Source organism: Zea mays, chromosome 2 (assembly GCF_902167145.1).
Source record: "Zea mays cultivar B73 chromosome 2, Zm-B73-REFERENCE-NAM-5.0, whole genome shotgun sequence".
In the NCBI taxonomy this organism is placed as follows: Eukaryota; Viridiplantae; Streptophyta; class Magnoliopsida; order Poales; family Poaceae; genus Zea; species Zea mays.
Window position 1 is genome coordinate 87,293,092 of NC_050097.1, and position 18,766 is coordinate 87,311,857.

Consider the following 18,766-nt stretch of genomic DNA (forward strand, 5'->3'; position numbering starts at 1 on the left):
TGTTGTTCCCTGTTGGGCCTAGGCCTTGTATACAACCCATTATGTACGGATGTAAACGGATCAAATACGGACGGATATTACTAACTTTATATTTGTTTTCTTTTTTTTTGTTCAGATCCGAATTGTCTCAGTTACGGATACGGATAGTCACGTGTCGAATACGGAACGAGTTGGATGCGGATAATGTCGTTTCGAATATTTTCTTCGGACATGAAGAAAACATATCATTCATATGTAGCATACTTATTGTAATCATTTCGAACTAGTACTCTAGAGTCTAGTCTCTAGTAGCAGTAGTCATTAGTCAACACAATGGTTATATATGGGGTAGAGGGAAAGAACATAGAGACGAGGAGATCCAAGAGCGTGAGGCTTCCTATCCCTGTCATGACACAGTAAAGGGTCACATTACCCGTTAGCACGTGATTGGTGTGCCATGTTAGCCGTGACATGTGAGTGTATATTTTGGCCAGGCCATGGAGGTTCGTGCACACAAAGATGTTAGTTTTGGGAAAAAAACATTCTCTAACATAGGTTTTACTATTTAAGGAAAGTGTTAAAAATAAAGAAATATCTTGCTGCAACCCACATTCATCTCAAAGGATTGTGACTCCGTGTTGTGACTCTGTGTATGTCAACGTTGACAGGCTCTCAAAGGACTAACTCCCCTCCATGTGGCGCCTCCATGAAGACAACATCCGTGAGGGTGGCGGCGATAGGACAAACATGAGGGTGAAGGAGAGGAGGCTAGAGTCACAAGCCCACAATAGGGAGGCAGCAAGTTGGGCTGATTGATGGTCCTTAACCCTTAGCAAGCACATCTCCACTATGACCTGCATGCTTTATCGAGACCAAGTCGGACACATCGATGTTCATTTATCGCCGCAGTGACACTGTATACCTGCTTCTATACGTCGATGACATTGTCCTCACGGCCTTCGGTCCTGCCCTCTTGTAGCGGACCATATCAGCCTTGTAGCAGAAGTTTGCTATTAAAGATCTGAGATAGCTTCATTACATCTTGGGCATTGTTGTTGAGCACTTCCCCCACGACCTGTTCCTTCAGCAGCGGGCATACACATAGATCTCCTTGAGTGGGATGGCATGGCTGATTGCAAGCGTTGCTCCACCCCGGTGGATACACACCGCTAGATCCCTTGTCTGTGACCCCACTACGTACTGGAGCCTTGTTGGCACTCTCCAGTACCTCAACTTCACCAGGATGGATATCTCCTATGTTGTTCAACAGGTGTGCCTACATATGCATGATCCCCAAGAGCCACACCACACCGTTGTGAAGCAAATTCTCCAGTGCCTCCAGGGCAGCCTCAGTTGTGGCCTTCTTCGGCTTTCCTCGGCGTCAACACTTGTCGCCTACACTGACGCTGACTGGAAGGGTTGTTCGGACATGCGTCGGTCTACCTCTGGCTATGTCGTCTTCCTAGGTAGCAACCTCGTCTCCTAGACATCGAAGTGATAGATTGTTGTCTCCCGCTCGAGTGTCGAGGCCGAGTACCGTGGCGTGGCTAACAGAGTAACAGTGTGACTGAGATGCGCTGGCTTCGGTAGCTCCTTCTGGAGCTTCACAGGCATATCTCCAACAACACCCTCGTCTACCGCAACAACGTCAGCTCCACTTACCTCTCCACCAACCCCGTCCAGCACCAGCAAACAAAGCATATTGAGATCGACCTCCATTTTGTTCATGATCGTGTTGTCATTGGTGATGTCTGTGTCCTTCAGGTTCCAACGACTTCTCAGTTCATCAACATCTTCACCAAGGGTTTCCCTACGCCAATGTTCTCGTAGTTTCGCTCTAGTCTCAACATATGTTGTGATGTTGTCGCTGCAGTTTCAGCTACGAGAGATGTTAGAATGTGTTGTTCCATGTTGGGCCAAGACCTTGTATATAGCCTATTATGGGTGCTACTATGTATCTTCCCACATATTATAGTTAATACAAGTCTATTCTCCTCCGATACAAAAAAATCCAACCGGGTCATTGATGGGCATGCCTTGATGTGCAGGTTCATCCTTGTGTGGTAGCCATGTTTGTTGCGCCAGTGCGGACAACAGTCGATGACAGGGCAGGGACTCTATTTTGGTTGGATCGTTGGTTGCACGGTAAATCCTTAGCTGAGCTCGCACTGAACCTGGTTCCATCAGTGCATATGTATATCCTCAGGATCAAATCAGTGCATGATGCTTTGCCCAATAAACAGTGGGTGAATGATGATCGAGATGATCTATCCCTGCAGGCTTTCTATGAATTTTTTACATGTTGAGATATGCAGCAAGACTTTCAGCTTAACCCTAAGATTCGTGATCAGCACGTTTGGTTTCCTTCCGCGATAGGCACATTATCCTCAAAGTCTGTCCACGATGCCCTCAATTCAAGGAACTGGGTACATGACATCAGAGGAGCTATCACTGTAAATGTTTTGTCTGATTTCCTCAAGGTTTGGGAGCTATCACTGTAAATGTTTTGTCTGATTTCCTCAAGGTTTGGGACCTCACTGCAGACTGGGCCTTAGACCCGGATCAAGAGGATAAGCATATCTGGCAGCTTTCAAGCTCAGGTTTCTACTCTGCAAATCGGCATATGCCGGTTTCTTTCTTGGAGCAACAACTTTTAAACCTTGGGAAAGGATTTGGAAATCTTGGGCTCCTAGTAAATGCAAGTTCTTCGTGTGGCTTGTGGCTCACAATCGCTGCTGGACTGCAGACCACCTAGCAAAGAAAGGACTACCTCACCCTCAATTTTGTACCCTATGTGATCAAGATTCAGATTATGAAATCTGTTGGGTTGCAACACCATGCTCCTAACCTTGAGAGTTCTTCCTTTGAGGATTGGTGGGAAGGAGTTGCCGCAGCTCCTGCTGTTCCAGCAAACAAGAAGCTACACAAGGGCTTGAATTCTTTGATCATTCTTGGTGCTTGGGCCATCTGGAATCACCGCAACCGCTGTGTTTTTAATGGTGTGCAGCCTAGTTTCAGCATGGTCATCAATTGGGTCAAGGATGAGTCTCATCTCTGGTGTAGTTTCAGCATGGTCGAAAAAAAAATGTTTCTTTGTGGAAGCTGTGGTGTTTGAACCTACTGCGCGTATTCGGAAGGTGTGGGCACCTCTTAAGTGCATTTTTTCTTATGGGTGGCCTCTCTAAATCGTTGTTGGACAGCAAATCGTCTGGCTCGTCGAGGCTTATAACATCTGAAGCTTTGTCCGTTACATTATCAAGAGGAAGAATCGGTGCAGCATATTCTAGTGGCATGCCTCTTTGCTAACCTGGTTCACGGTGCTCTCACTCATAGGCATGCAACATCTTGCAACTGATCCCGAGTCCTCAGTTTTCCAAGATTGGTGGGCATCAGCTTTGTCGAGAGTGCCTAAGAGAGGAGGTTTTAACTCTCTGGTGACATTTGTGGCTTGGTGGCTGTGGAAGCACTGAAACGCATGTGCTTTTTTGATAAGGCTTCCCCTAGTGTGGTCAAAAATCATCGAGAATATTAAAGATGAGGCCAGGCTTTGGTGTCTTCCCATCCCAAACAACCAGAAGGGATCTGCTTCCAGCAATGTTTACCCCGTAAAAAATTCCATTAAATGCAGAGTACAAAAGAATACACCAGCAGCTAATGCATGCAGTAAAACGAGTGAAAAAGAATCCATGGTTGTTAATTGCATGTTGCCATTATTTTATTTGGTTCATTTCAAAAGCTTGGTTTACAAAGGCCAAAAGGATCCTCTGAGACAATAGTTCTAAATGAAAACAGGAGATTGATTGTAATTGTCATCTCAGGTCTCACCAAATGTAGATAACTCAGAGTTGTGACATTAAAAGCCAAACTTGCTGCAATATAAGGATCACGAGGCACCATGCTATGTTGCTATGTACCCTGACCTCCATGCCAATAAGAGCTGAGCCCTTGGGTCCATTGTCTGAAATTGAATCCTAGAGGTCCTATTTGCAAAATATGTTTTTGAAAAAAGGACTACAAAATAGCACCTGATCATATATCATTATCTTCCATGTTCTAATGTAGGTATTAATTGGATTATTGGCATTCCTCCCATTCTTGACATTGTTCTTGTTGCAAGGATTGCATAAACACATTCAGGTAAAAATCGGAGCCTGCACAGAAACCAAGCACTGCCAAGCTCCCTTGTTAGTTTTCAGTAAGCTTTTACCACATTTTCTTTGTCCTCCTTATTTTTCAATAGCTTCCCTTGATTTCAGAAACTAAATTTGCATATAAGATGGAACGTCTCAAACCCAGCTAGCTAGTATTAATCCCATAAAACACTGGCATTTTCAGCAATTGATGGAACCAATCAATCAACCATGTTTCTTGGTAAAAACAATCATAAAAACTTGTAGCAAAGTACATGTACATGTGAGACCAAGCTATAACAAATGAAAATGTAGACATATAATTATAATCGAGAATTGAAAGGTAAGAGTATCATAATTACCAGCTCATAATTGCTTTGCTTCGCAATGCCTGCTGCGTTGGGATCAGAATTAGTTCTTAAACCATATGCAAAATCTTTCAGAGGACCAACATTGATCAGAGCATCTCTCACAACAAATGAGATCTTCTGTAAAGTTTTGGTGAAATAAATTAGCAATGAGCAGCAGCAAACTCATCATGTAACCATTAAAATGAACTTAGACAGTAGAAACCATATCACCTACAGCAAATGGAAAAATATTACAGCGCAATAGAAGGTAACCATAAACAGATAGTTACCACACAACAGAAAGTGTTCTTCATACCTCTGCTGAATCTACAATATTTGGCACTGCCTTATTATGAAAAGAAAGTTCCTCAACACTAGTAACATCTTGTAGAACATCAGAGGGAATCCTCTTTAGGCGCTTTGAGAAAGGCAGATCACTTTCAATATCAGCAGGCTGTTACACAAGTAGATAACCATATATCAGTCACCATGGGTCAAGGAGTTTAGCATACCTCACAAAAAAAGCTCACTGTGCATGTGTTACAAATTATATGTGCATAGCTAGAAGCATGTACAGAAAGATTGGGCTCGAAATGAGCCGAGCCGAGCCTAGCTCGGCTCGATATGGCTCATTGGGTGAACGAGCCGAGCCAGGCTCGTGTCGGACGTTTTACTAGCTCATCAATGCGACTCGGCTCGGCTTGTTGCATGCTCATGAGCCGGCTCGCGAACCAGCACATTTGGCTGGCCTGTAGCAAGCCTAGTGAGAGCACATATTGCAGTACACATATAATACATCTGTCCAGCCATCCATTGGGAATTAAAATGGACTGCTTACATTGAAAACCCCTGAACCCTTGCCCCACCCATACACAGTGGCACCGTAACCCATGAGAGAACGACTGCGACAGGGGCCAGGCCTTAGACCTTTGCTTTGTTGTGGGACATGTTAAGGCCCATTAGGTCCACCTCTATATTCTATATATATTAGATATTACTATTGAGGCTTAATCCCAATGTTAGTAACAGGATAGACGAGAGGATCTTTTTAACCCTGGCCTAAAATTCATTCCACAGGGAGTCGAACTCAAGGCCTGAGGAGTGCTACTCAGACCACCTAACCAACTCAACTAGAGGCCGTTTCGTTATTTTCTAAAGAAAGAAACTAAAAAATATATTTTACTAAAACTTGAGTGCTTATTGCAAATATGGAAATTTAAAAAGATTCTTTTACTGATAAGTTCTAGTGCTAGCTGCAAATACGGTAATAATGGAACTTTTTAGCTATATGTTAACACTGTAACAGTGGCAGTAAGCAAGAACTCATTCGAAGTGAGCAGTACATTTTTTAACATACAGGGGGGGGGGGGGGGGGGGATTCTCAAATAAAAACAAATATTTAAGAGGACATCCAGAGATAGAGGTCATAAAACTAACCTCATCTGTTAGATCAGGCAGAACCGATGTTGGCATGCCACATGAAAATTGCACAAGAAGGCTATCTGCAAGACGACTGCCAAGAAATATGAACGAACTTCCAAGAGTTGTAGCACCCTATAGCAAGCAGGTACATAGACATAAAAACATCAGCCCTTCAGTTAAGGGACAAAACAAAGGCACATGAGAACAGCAAGTGCATAGATAACCAACCGAACTAAGAACAGATGCTTTGGATTTCATAAGATCTAATCTTTGCACAGCTCTGTAAACAAAAAAACAAACAATAATAATAATCAATACAAAGTTTAAAACACTTGTAAAATCTGTAAGTATGATTTTCTCAAATGAACAGTAAGTAATAGTGCCGTACCGCCCATCATAAACCACTGTTAGTAATAGTATTTCTCCATTCTTTGATGAAAACATCACAATGTCATGGGATAACCATGTTGCTTTAGCTACATCAAGCTCAACATGAAAACTTGTTTTAAGAATCTCTGGGCTGCCATGTTGATATAGAAAAATAAAATGACCATCTAAAACCTCCAATGAAGAGTAAGGAAACTAAGAAACAGCATCCACAGTCATGGATGGATCAAAATAAAATTATATTGTATATGGAACCCAACTATAAAATTTTCATACTAGATAGGCACCATCATCTTTTGATATAGAGAAGGTGAATATGAGGAGCAGGAGCAGCAATGGCACCCTGTTGACTACTCCCTCCAACCAAAAATACAAGGCGTTCTAGAGATTTTAAGACAGATTAGGAATAGAATAGATGTGTGTGCTCCTGAATAAAGGATAAGGACCAACCTAATTTCCTTAATTCAAGCGGCTGTAGTTCTACACACTGCATTTAAATGAAAGGATGAAAGACCGCAAAGTGAGCTGAGTGTGGCAAAAGGTAGGGTTATGAGAATTTTTACCGATGTTTTAGTACGAAGAAAGGAGAGGACATATATGTTGGAACTGGACCGCCGACACACGGCGTGTCCGTCGGGGCCGCCCGCACACACGGCGCGCCCACCCAGGCTGTCGGGTCGTGACACACGCGCCCGCACGTATAGCAGCGGGCTTTAGGTCTCTTGGGCCAACACTCCCCCAAAAAGCTAGCCTGATAGGGGGTTGCACTCTCAACCATATAAACCATGCTTTTCCACTCTCACCAGACAATGTGGGACTATTCCCAACAATCTCCCCCTCGCACATTGTGAGTCTCCCCCTCACACATTGTGAGTCGAGATTTGTCTGAGAATGCTGGCCAACCTGGCTTTGATACCAATTGTTGGAACTGGACCGCCGACACACGGTGTGTCCGTCGGGGCCGCCCGCACACACGGCGCGCCCACCCAGGCTGTCGGGCCGCGACACACGCGCCCGCACGTATAGCAGCGGGCTTTAGGTCTCTTGGGCCAACACTCCCCCAAAAAGCTAGCCTGATAGGGGGTTGCACCCTCAACCATATAAACCATGCTTTTCCACTCTCACCAGACAATGTGGGACTATTCCCAACAATATATAGGATAGTTAGAGTCCGTGAGAGGAAGGCAAGGAACTTCAACCAATTGTATTAAGGATGAAACGGAGCCCATCTTGGTGAAGGAGGATGAAATCAGATGTAGATGGCGATGTTCAATGAAGAGAATGGGGACACAACCTTTTGGTTGGATGACCCTTTTGATAACACATTAACACCAAAAGACGCTTTGTGCATAGGATCAAGAATCTTAGATTAGAGAGGAATTGAAGATGATGAAAGGTGGTAAGACGATGGGCCCTGATGGTATCCCAATTGAGGCATGGAGATGCCTCAGGGACATAGCTATAGTATGGCTAACCAAGTTCAACTGTATCTTCCAGTCAAACAAGATGTCTGAGGAGTTCAACCATGTAGTAGTAAAAGGTATTAAAAAAGATAACAAATAACAGAAGGCAGTTTATGAGTTAGCAGCAAGAAACAATTGTTTTGGCAAATAACAAACATGCACTTATTATAATGATAAGTACGACGAGTCATAAGAAAGGTAGGGATTGTGATTTTAAGCAAGATACTACCTTCCGTCAGGCTGTGATGAGAAACTGTTCAAGGCAAGTGAACAAGAAGTGGACTGCAACAACAAAGATAATTGGTGAATGGATGGCTAGAGCTCAACCAATCAACAAATGAATAATGTCCATGAACCATGAGTACTTAGGTCGACAAACCTGACTATGATAATGGATTGAATTTGCACAGATCACAAGAATGCCACTTATAGGAGGGGGCACTGCAAGAAGTTGATATGCATCATGTGGAAGTTTCTGGAAAGAACAAGCAGTATTTTGTAAAGGTAAGTGTAAAATTTATATCGAGTCCATGAAAATGGATTAATTAAGCCATGAACACGTAAAGGAAAGAAACACAACAAGCCCAGCAAAATCATAAGGTAGGACAGAAGCCATGCTAAGAACAAGAATGCAACTAGCAGGCACCATGGAACAAATTGAAAATTAATAAACCTTTTTGAATCCCAAAAAAAACATAGACATCAAAATCAAAACTGAACACAGTGCTCCATCAATACGATCTTTGCTATGAAAAAAATTCAGTCAAAATAATTTATTTGCTTTAAAACCAAGTTCTTCAGAGGATAACCATGATTTGTTACATATTTTGTCAGTTAAGTACAAATAATGTAAGCTTAGCAAGTAATAATGTATCAGGTCTGGACTCAAAACAACAGAAAAAAGTTAATAATAATCAAGTCATTGGGTAACTTCCAAACAATTTCCAGAGAAAAATATAAGATAAATGCAGAGGCGGGCAATGAGGACCTAAATTTCAAGGATTTCTCTACTACATTAAAGCATCAGTTCTCCTGGTTCCACAGTTTTCACCGTCATCGTGTCCCCACATTTAAATTTAAATTGAAAATGCTAAAATTATGTACAAATAGGGATTCGAACCATGGTTGTTGACTATAAACCCACGTTCACACCCACCTAGCTAACAGAACACATGTCTTTATGTTTTATATTCTTTACTTAAATATAAATGGAAACCGTAGCAATGTACGAGCATTTTGCTAGTAGAAGTAAAGAAATAGTTACATAAACCTGTGAAACATTGCTTATTTGTATAAAATTGCAGAAGTTATCATTAAAAAACAACACTACTACACTAGCATACTTTATCAACAAGATATAACAAATTGATTTGATGATTCTTGGATAGCCAAGCCACATAAATATGCCATGAATCTTTTGCTCAAACAATGTCAGAACACATATGGAAGACAGTGAACTTAGACAAAAACAGGCAAAAGCTTATGACTGATCTTGAACACTTACAGCAGCAGACCATATCATCGGATGTTGCTTTAAACCCATGCTTATACTAAACGCAGATAGCATGCATGTTTGGCTCTTCGATGAGATACGCCCAGCCCATGTAGGCTCTCGCTCATGAAGTATGACCAACACAGGCTCAATATAACCTGAAGGCATCATAAAATGGAAATGGCTGAGTTCTGAATATGGTAAGTTTGTACCAATATTAACAAATATGTATGCAAAATGTGTGGAAACAAAGGAACTTGTGATACACAGAACTAGAAGCAGTGGCCAAAGCAAAAGAACAAAATTAAACAACTGTGTCCCATAAATCATCACCAAGTTATAGTGTAGGAGAGGAGGTCTAGCCTGTAGCTGATCCCTTGGGTGAATCTCCGACCCACGCACACCCCCCCCCCCCCCCCGGTTGACTCCTCTTTGCGGCTCATGCTGCCCCTCTGCATGGCCATGCTGTCCATCTCTGCAGCCACCGACCATATCTGAATCCAAGGTCGGAGCTTGGTTAAGACCAAGCCAGGCCATGGCCAACCCTGCCTAATGTGATCTTCATTGTCTAAATAGTGATCTTTGTGCTATTCATCATTGTTTAGTCCTCAATTATATAGACTCCCACACACACACACCAAATCCTATGGTGAAGCTCCGCCACTGTTATCAAAACTACGTTTAAACGTCAAAACTCTAATTAGAGGTTGAAACCGTGTTTAAGCGTTTTGGCGTTCTAAACTGTAAAACGCAGTGTTTCATGCGTTTTATACCATTAGCTACTTTTGGACCCAGTCTGTTAGTTACTTTTGGGTCCAATCCGGCTCATGGGTGAAGTTTTGGTAAGCCACTAACCTCTCTGTTTTGGTATTTAACTTCATGTTATTGTCTGAAATTATGATATATTGTTATTTTTCATATGTTGTTTAAAACTACGTTTAAACAAAGTTTACAAAGTTTAAACGTTTAAAGACAAAACTTCACCCATGAGTGTTTTATCGTTTTAATAACCTTGCCACCCGCTACAGCGCCGCTTGATCCAACATCGCATGCCTCCTCCAACAACGCCACCCATCATCGTCGCCAGCAACCAACACCCGCCACCTCCAACGCTGCCACTAGCCAACGCCGCCACTAGCCAACGCCGCCCTCTAGCTCCTCTAGTAGCCAGTGTTGCCAGCAGCTATCAGGTCCTAGGTCAAGACGCCATGCACCAGCATCCAGTAAATCCACCATTTCATCGCCATTTCATCGTCGCCCTGCTCCTCTATCATGCCATTGAGGAAGAGGAGGCTAATTCAGCAAGTGAAGATGAAGACGGATGGTGATGATCAAGAAATGGATGCACACGCTCTTGATATTGATGAGTTGGATGATTGTTACTAATCCTAAATGCAAGTTCTAAATTGCATGTTGCATAGACTGGTGTGGTTGAACTTAATCCATTTCCTTTTATACTATTTGTTTTGTGAACTCAAGTACTCAACTTATGAGTATGAACATATCCTATCATGTCGTTTTATGTCAAGTCTGAAAAGATGTTTCAACGTTCGTCTCAACATTTAAATGTTGAAAAAGTGGCTCCTAACATTTTATCGATTTACCGCTTTAGTAACCATGATAAAACAAATATTAAAATGCGGGCTTTGATATAGAAAACAATCCAAAGTGAAAATAAAGTAAAAATAGATCCTATCTCACCATGCACAAATGTAAAGTCTTTGATGTGATTCATTTCTAGATCACGTAAATCAATCACATACGAAGATTCAATCCGAACAGCAGTGGAACTCAACACGCGTGTAGGTTCATCCTCTCCTACTAAGCTCTGCCCAACCTAATAATGCATAAGTAAAACCCTTGTAACTGGTTCGAAAGAGCCCAGCTTAGTTCTCAGAATGTTAGAAAACCAGACTAAAAGTTGAGGTTAAATGAATCAAAATTATAAGAGCTAAGAATAAACCACAGATAGTTGAATTTCATGATGAAAAAGGAGACCATCAAGCGAACTCCACCTGAGCTGCTTTCAAAATTATTATCTGTAATCCATAAACAAGTACAGCACCACATCTGCCTTGAGGATCCCCTTTTATGATAGGACCCCAGGCAAATGATTCCCTGCCCCTTTTCAGATGGAACCATTCAGGGCCTTCAAAACAATGCATTGAGCTGCAACATCACGAATCATAATCTGTTAGGCAAGGGACAACAAACGAGCTCAATCAAGAAGAGCAATTAGTTTAGGTTAGTGTACATTAGAAAGAAAGTCAGAGAAGAAAAACAGTGCTACATGTAACTTTATCTATTTGTGAGCAAACTAGCTCAATCATCAGCAGCTTGGTTCTAAAATGACTACACAGCAAAAACAAATCCTTTTAATCCCAAGCAAGTTGGGGTACACCGATCCGTAGATGATACCCAAGTACCCAACAAAGCAATCAATAAAGTGAATCTAAAAATGACAAAAAGTAGAATCCTTCGACACCTCAAACAGAAAAAAAACATGGGGTCTTTCTTTGTAAGTTGATATTGTTTCATTTATCCCTTGTCACGCCATAAGAAAAACTCTAATATCCAATGCTGTTATTACTTTTAAATTTACATCATTGTGCCGACATACAGCAATTGAACTTTTTTTATTCCTAAGTTGTCCAAAATGAGAAACGAGTGGATTATGTGCTACCTTGTCCGCAGGCCATTGATGCTGTCATCAAACTCCAGACATGTTATTTTTGCATCGTTAAACGTAACTGCAATGGAGTCTCGCCTATTCTCTGTGCCATCGGACAACACAGCCATCGATTCAATGTTACCGTGAAGCCTAAATGTCGTTCAGAGAATGATTAGTCCTCCAAGATGCACAAAATCAATACCTGAAATTTACAGCTAAAAGTGAATGCAAAGAGGCAAGAGCCATTTGTTTGCACCTGTAATGGCACACAAGTTCCAGTCGAGCCCCGGAGATACCATCCAGGATGGTGCCGGTAGACGAAGAATTACCCGCATCCTCGGCCCCAGTCGCGACCTCGGCCCTCACGGCATACACCTCGAGCACGTTAGCCGCCGACACAACCAGGTTGGGGGTAGGACCCACTCGCCGGGGTGCCCTAGCCGCAGTGGAGTCAATATCGCCGTCGGGTCCAGCGGCGGCGGTGGGCGCGGGCGCGGGCGTGGAGAAGGCGGCAGCGTCGGCGGGGGAGTGGGTGATGAAGCCGGCAGCGCAATGGTCGATTCCGGTGGGCAAATGCATCATCTTGTACGCCGCGTAGCTCATCTTCGCGGGATGGGAGGCGCGGCGACGGCGATGGCCCCGAGCTCGGATTTGACCGCGCGATTTTGAACGAAATGCGACGGGACGAAGGGGGGTTTCGTACCAAAACCCTAGAAAACCCTTCGCTCAGCGAAGACATTTTTTGCAATTTTGGGACTAGCTTATTCATACTTAGGGGTGTTTGAATGCACTACAACTAATAGTTAGTTGGCTAAAATTTGTTAGTGGAATTAGCTAGCTAATAAATAACTACCTAACTATTAACTAATTTACAAAAATAGTTAATAGTTAAACTATTAGCTAGGATGTTTGGATGTTTCAACTAATTTTAGTCACTAACTATTAGCCCTAGTGCATTCAAACACCCTCTTAGGCTGGGCTGGGCATTCGGTTTTTTAAAAATTCGGTTGGTTTTTTGGTTTTTCATATAAAAAACCGATGGGTTTACATAAAAAGAAAAGGTGACAAGTTCGGTATTGGTTTTTTACTTTGGTTTATCGATAAAACCCGAATTAAAAAACCTGAGCTTACAGGGTGTCTCTCATGCCAAATAAATAAAAGCATGCCAACAGCTCACACAAATATAATCAACACATTTACATGTCAGGTACACAAAATTCAGGCAATCAGCTCACACAAATATAATCCACGTATTTAGTTGCAAGGATTTAGGTGTTGGGGCCTTTATCTTTCGAAGGTCTTCAAAAACACGACTAACATGTTCTCCAAGTATAATATATATACAGGGACCTTCAGCCTTGGGATAAAGTTGTACACGATATGAAAAGTGCAGTTTGGGAGAAGGATGAACCAGTTCCGAAGATACCCGTGTAGAAGCTTCGGCTTAGCGGTGGAAAATGAAACCGACTTAAAGGGGAAAAGGTTGTCTAGTCCTCGATAGATTATCGCTAAGTCAATAGTAAATGTCAAGGGTATGGATGTAATTTTACACAGGCTGCGTCATGTGCCTATAAATAGATGAACAGTAGCACTGTACTGTTCACGCTGACTTGTATTCATTTTCACGTCACACTTGGATTCTTACCTTCTATCAAGCCGAAGGTATCAATATAATTCAATATTGTTAATGTTTATTCATGGTTATTCAATAAGAATATAAGTAATATAATGATTATTTGTATTCTTTATACGTAACTCATGCTTCTGCTTTCCATTATATATTGAAATGATGAAGGTATGACCTTCACGACCTTCGTTTGAAGATCATTATATCTTAAAGGAGATAATGCTTCGGAGGATGAAGACCTTTAACCATTAACATTTGTGTTGCCTTGTTCTTAATTCATAGTATTTGAGAACAAGTCCCCAACATTGGTATCCACCTCCGGTGAACTCATTCGACCACCTTCGGCAAAGCTATGATCTTTTCGTCATGCCGCCGAAGAAGTCTTCCGGGCTAGGGGCTGCATTACAGTCGCTGGACGTCAACCAAGAAACACTACGCGAAGCCAGAAGCCAAAAAAGGAAGGCTACAAGTCCAACGCCTCAGGAGGAGGAGTTGGACCAAACCTCGAAGCCATCCATCAACAGGTCCAGAGGAAGAAGGAGAAGATGCTTCGTCTCTCCGATTTACAGAAGAAGATCGATGAGGCTGCTGAGGAAATGTGTCATCTCACTCAAGATGACCAGGACCGAAGATCTCAACGCAGAGAGCTTCGTCAGGACAATTCCTACGATGATGACGAATGGTATGATGATTTGCATCATGGAAATTTTGCTTTTGATGATGCTTCTCCTCTATCAGCAGAACTGCAGGCTACCCCATGGCCGCCATCATACAATCCACCCCATCTCCTCATGTATGATGGGCACTCAGATCTAAAGCAGTTTCTGATGAGCTACGAAGCAACCATATCTTCATATGGGGGCAATACTGCAATCATGGCGAAATACTTCGTCATGGCATTCAAGAATGTTGCACAAACCTGGTACTACTCTCTTCGGTCAGGAACAATCACATCATGGCAGAAGCTGAAGGACATGCTGATCACCAGTTTTCAAGGGTTCCAGACGAAGCCAGTTAATGCTCAAGCTTTGTTCCAGTGCACGCAAGATCACGAAGAATACCTCCAGGCGTATGTCCGAAGGTTCTTGCGTTTGAGAGCACAAGCACCCACAGTGCCCAATGAAATCGTCATTGAGAAGCTGCTTCAGAAGATGGATGAGTACATCCAGGCCGATAATGATTTCCGCCAGAGAAGGGAAGAAGCTTATAGGTTTTCTGAGATGACTAGGGGCTTCGGAGGAAGACTCTACCCTAGGCATGTCAGATCAATCCACAATTACACTCAGAGTGATGACAGAGGAAGCCAGTTTCAGAGGCCACAACATAACTTACAATCTTCAGGGCAACAACAAAGTTCTTTCAGGCCACCAGCTCCAAGGGGCAGAGGCGGCAGGGCTTCGGAGGAAGATATGGGGATCAACCCAGGAAACTCTATTGCTTATTTTGTGGTGAAGACAAGGGCTACACTACAAGAACATGCCAGATCACCATTCAGAAGCAAAAAGAGATTACCGAAGCAGAAGCGCGACAGAATCAGCCGAAGCAGGTTTTACATACTGCTTCGTGCTACTCTCCGTACATACCAGAATACGTGGGTAATCAACCTGCAGCTTCTGTTGCTTCGGCAAGTCATTCACAAGCTTCCTGGCATTAGCTCCCACTGCCACCACCATTGCCACCTACTCATACCCGAAGCCAACATCCAGAAGGGCACCAGCATGCCCAACAGCAGCGCGACTTCAGAGAGGAGTCCGAAGCTCGTACAGTCAACAACACTGTACCAGAGTCGAAGCATATATACTGAGGAATATCCTACTGTTGACGTACTTTTATCTTTTATGTCATTTTATTTTCTACATGAGAGACAAGTAATGAAGAACTTAATTTCAATCTCTTGTAATAATTGTGCCTACACCAGAGTGAAATATATCATCCTCATGGATTTACGAAGCTCGAAAGACGTCTCTAAGGAAACAAAGAAAATTTCGAAGCTCAAAAGTCGTTCCTAAGGGAATGCAGAGCCAAAAATTACGATCTGAAGCTTCAAAAGTCATTCCTAAGAGAGCGCAGTGTAAGTTTTCTGCTCAAAAGTCGTTCCTAAGGGAATGCAGAGCCAAAAATTACAATCCGAAGTTGCAAAAGTTGTTCCTAAGGGAGCGTAGTGTAAGTTTTCTTCTCAAAAGTCGTTCCTAAGGGGATGCAGAGCCAAATACCAACGAAATATAAGGTGAAGAAGCTCAAAAGTCGTTCCTAAGGGGACGTAGAGCTTAAATGCCACCGAAATAGAAGGTGAAGAAGCTCAAAAGTCATTCCTAAGGGGATGCAGAGCTTAAAGACTCAAAAGATGTTCCTAAGAGGATGCAGAGTCTTGTGTATTCCAGTGTGTGCGTGTGGGTGTGTGTCTTCGACATACTCATCATTTTGCATCATATCATCATACATCATATTGCATTGACGGCATAAAAATTGAATACGAAGTAAATCTTCGGCAAATGCTTCGTCAAAATGAAAATGTGCCGAGGCACGAAGTAAGCTTCGGGAAATACAGTTTTATCAGACTTGCTATAGAAGGGATCTCTTTCTTTATGAAGCATGAAAAGAATGGAAGGTGTTTTTTCGCCGAAGGCTCAAAAACGGTATGTGTGTAAATTTCACGCATCGTAAAGAAATATATTACAGTAATTTACATGTTTCATCAAATGATCTACACACTAAATGTTACAAAGTATTTTTTACAATAAAGTTGCAAAGTTGTCGGCGTTTCGGACCCGAGGGACCCTCAACCGAGCCGACCAGTGAATTTATCGCTGCGTGCCCCTGCCCAGATGGGTTGGCGCAAGATGGAACACAAGGGGGAATGCGGCTTGTATTATCTCGCACCGGGGGTGCTTGTAGTAGGGGTTACCAGCGTCGCGAGAGAGAGAGAGAGAGAGTCTCGCGGCCGTCGTCTTCTCCCCCCCCCTCCGCGGAAGGCCATGGACCTCCCCTTTTATAGATGTAAGGAGAGTGCCCATGTAACGCCCTGAATTTGGTGGTAGAATTTTTTCTTCTTTTCTCTCACCAAATTCAGGCGTTACTCTTTCCTTTTTCCCTTTTCTTCTCGCTAAGCCTTGATCTTTTCCAAAGTCACAGCGGGTTTTGGCTTTAGACCTCGTGTAAAGCAAAACCTTAAAACACTTTATTTTGTGTGATGCACCATGCCGAACCATGCATACTTTTTGATTGATTAAAAAATGTGAATGCTTTCATCTAGAGGAAATTAGAAATTAGGAAAAAGAAAAAGCCTTTTCTTTTTTTTTCTTTCTTTTTTTCTCTTCCCCCCTCTCCCCTTTCGGCCCAACCGCCCCCCTTTCGACCGGCCCAGCTGGCGGCCCAGCCGCCCCCCTACCCCCCCTTCTTCCCGCGTGGGCCCCGCGCCGGCCTAGCCGCGCGCCCCCTCTCCCCCCCCTTTTGGGCCCAGTCGGCCCAACCGTTCCCCCCTCTTTTTTTTCTTTTTTCCAAAAATCCCCTCCCTCTCCCTCTCTCTCTCTCCCTCACCCTCACCCTAACCCTAGCACCGCCGCCGCCTCTCCTCTGCCCTAGCGCCGCCGCCACCCCTCCTCGGCGCCGCCGCCGCGCCGTCCCCCTCCGGTGAGGCTCCCCCCTCCTCCTCCCTCCTCTCCTCCCTCTCCTCCCTCCGACGCCCTCCCCCGCGCCTGGCCGGCCCGGCCTCGCCCTCGCCCGCCCCCGCCCCGGCCCCCCCGGCCGCCCGCGCCCTCGTCCGCCTCGGCCCCCGGCTCGGCCGCTCCGGCGAGCTCGGCTCGGCCCCGGCCCCGGCCACCCCGGCCGCCCGCGCCCCCGACCCCACCCGGCTCGGCCCCGCCCGCGCCGCCTCTCCCCCGACCCCGGCGTCCCGCGTCCGGCCTCGCCCCGGCCGCTCCCGCGCCGTCCTCGGCCGGCGCCGCCGCGCCCGGCCCCGCCCCGGCGAGCCCGCGCCCGCCCGCGCCTCGGCGAGCCACCCCCGCCCCGACCCCGTGTCCGGCCGCCCCCGCCCCGACCCCGTCCGGCTCCGGCGAGCCGCCTGTTGGGGCGAAGGCAAAGACGCCACCCTTCGCTCGTCGTCTCTCGCTGCAGTCGCTGGTTTGACGAAGACAAAACGGGCAGGGACACCCTTCGCTTCATTCAGCACCAGACGAAGGCCTGCGGTGACGTCTCCCCGTAGCACGGCCTCGTCCTGCTCTGAGGCCCACGTGTGATCTGGCCCATTGTAACGGGCCCCGCGTGGCCGCCTTTGTGTTACGGGCCTAGTTTGTAAAGGCATTCTTGTAATTACGGCTTGTAACCCCGCTTTATGGGAATATTCTGGGGATAAACTAGGTGTCTGAGGGCACATGCGTCCTTAACACAAGGCGCCGGGCACTCAGATACCTATAAATACCCCCGCACAGTGCCCGTGAGAGGCTAGATCAACAGAGCTATTGCCCCCGGGCACGTAACCCTGTTGTCACCACCGTTCACCCTTGTTGGCTTCCTTGCTACTGAGAGCAAGTTCCAACATTTGGCGCCCACCATTCGTGCCACGACAAGACCACCCGCGATGGCACCCAAGAGAGCTAACCCGAAGGCTGACGAGGCTGCGAAGGCAGCACTGCTGGCCGCAAGAAAGGGCAAGGCCCTCGCACTCACCCAATCCACCCACCAAGAGCCCACTGAAGACAACATTCCCCGCACCTGCGAAGACGACACCTTCCGCACCTGCGGACCCGAAGGACAATCGCAGCCGCCCCCAGGCTTCGCCCCAGTGGAGGGCGCGGATCTCACCGAGGATGGCGAGGTCCTCGGCGTCTCAACAGAAGAACAGTTACAGCTGCGCGCCCTGCGCCTCAAGAACCGCAATCTCCAGAGGCAGAAAGAGATACTGGAAGCCAAGCGCCAACGTGTGTCCGCACTAGCCAAGGTGCGGCAGATGATACGCGACGAGGAGCAGAAGGCCCTAGACCTCGAGCGCGAGATCGCGCTGATGCAGCGCGAAGGCCACCTCGGTCTACAGCAAGAGCCACCCCTCCAGCAGCGCACGCAACCGGAGGACACGCGCGAAGGCCACCTCGGCCTGCAGCATGGCCCACCCCTGCAACACCGGGCGCAGCCGGAGAACCCGCGTTTCCCCCAACATGACTACGCCTTCCAGCACGGCGCACCATTCCAAGGGGTCAACTACCTCGATGAGCGAAGTCCCCTGGCGCCACACCTGCAAGTGACGCCGTGG

At 45.3% G+C, this 18,766-nt stretch overlaps 1 protein-coding gene across 3 annotated transcripts in view; it reads right to left on the reverse strand.

The window, feature by feature from the left end:
- LOC103648775 (probable cleavage and polyadenylation specificity factor subunit 1) overlaps positions 1 to 12,665 on the reverse strand; it is a 72,939-nt gene extending 60,274 nt beyond the window's left edge. The window contains exons 1-12 of one of the 3 annotated variants that reach the window (XM_020548358.2): positions 12,151 to 12,665; positions 11,907 to 12,044; positions 11,239 to 11,392; positions 10,925 to 11,060; positions 9,236 to 9,381; positions 8,111 to 8,206; positions 7,961 to 8,013; positions 6,270 to 6,401; positions 6,110 to 6,161; positions 5,897 to 6,013; positions 4,776 to 4,913; positions 4,472 to 4,597 (exon numbers count right to left, since the gene is read on the reverse strand). In XM_020548358.2, coding sequence (XP_020403947.1) covers positions 4,472 to 4,597; positions 4,776 to 4,913; positions 5,897 to 6,013; positions 6,110 to 6,161; positions 6,270 to 6,401; positions 7,961 to 8,013; positions 8,111 to 8,206; positions 9,236 to 9,381; positions 10,925 to 11,060; positions 11,239 to 11,392; positions 11,907 to 12,044; positions 12,151 to 12,497 — 1,635 coding nt within the window. In that variant the 5' untranslated portion in view covers positions 12,498 to 12,665. The remainder of the gene's footprint in view (positions 1 to 4,471; positions 4,598 to 4,775; positions 4,914 to 5,896; positions 6,014 to 6,109; positions 6,162 to 6,269; positions 6,402 to 7,960; positions 8,014 to 8,110; positions 8,207 to 9,235; positions 9,382 to 10,924; positions 11,061 to 11,238; positions 11,393 to 11,906; positions 12,045 to 12,150) is intronic. The other 2 variants (XM_020548356.2, XM_020548357.2) reach the window with 2 other exon arrangements.
- Positions 12,666 to 18,766: the final 6,101 nt, after the last annotated feature.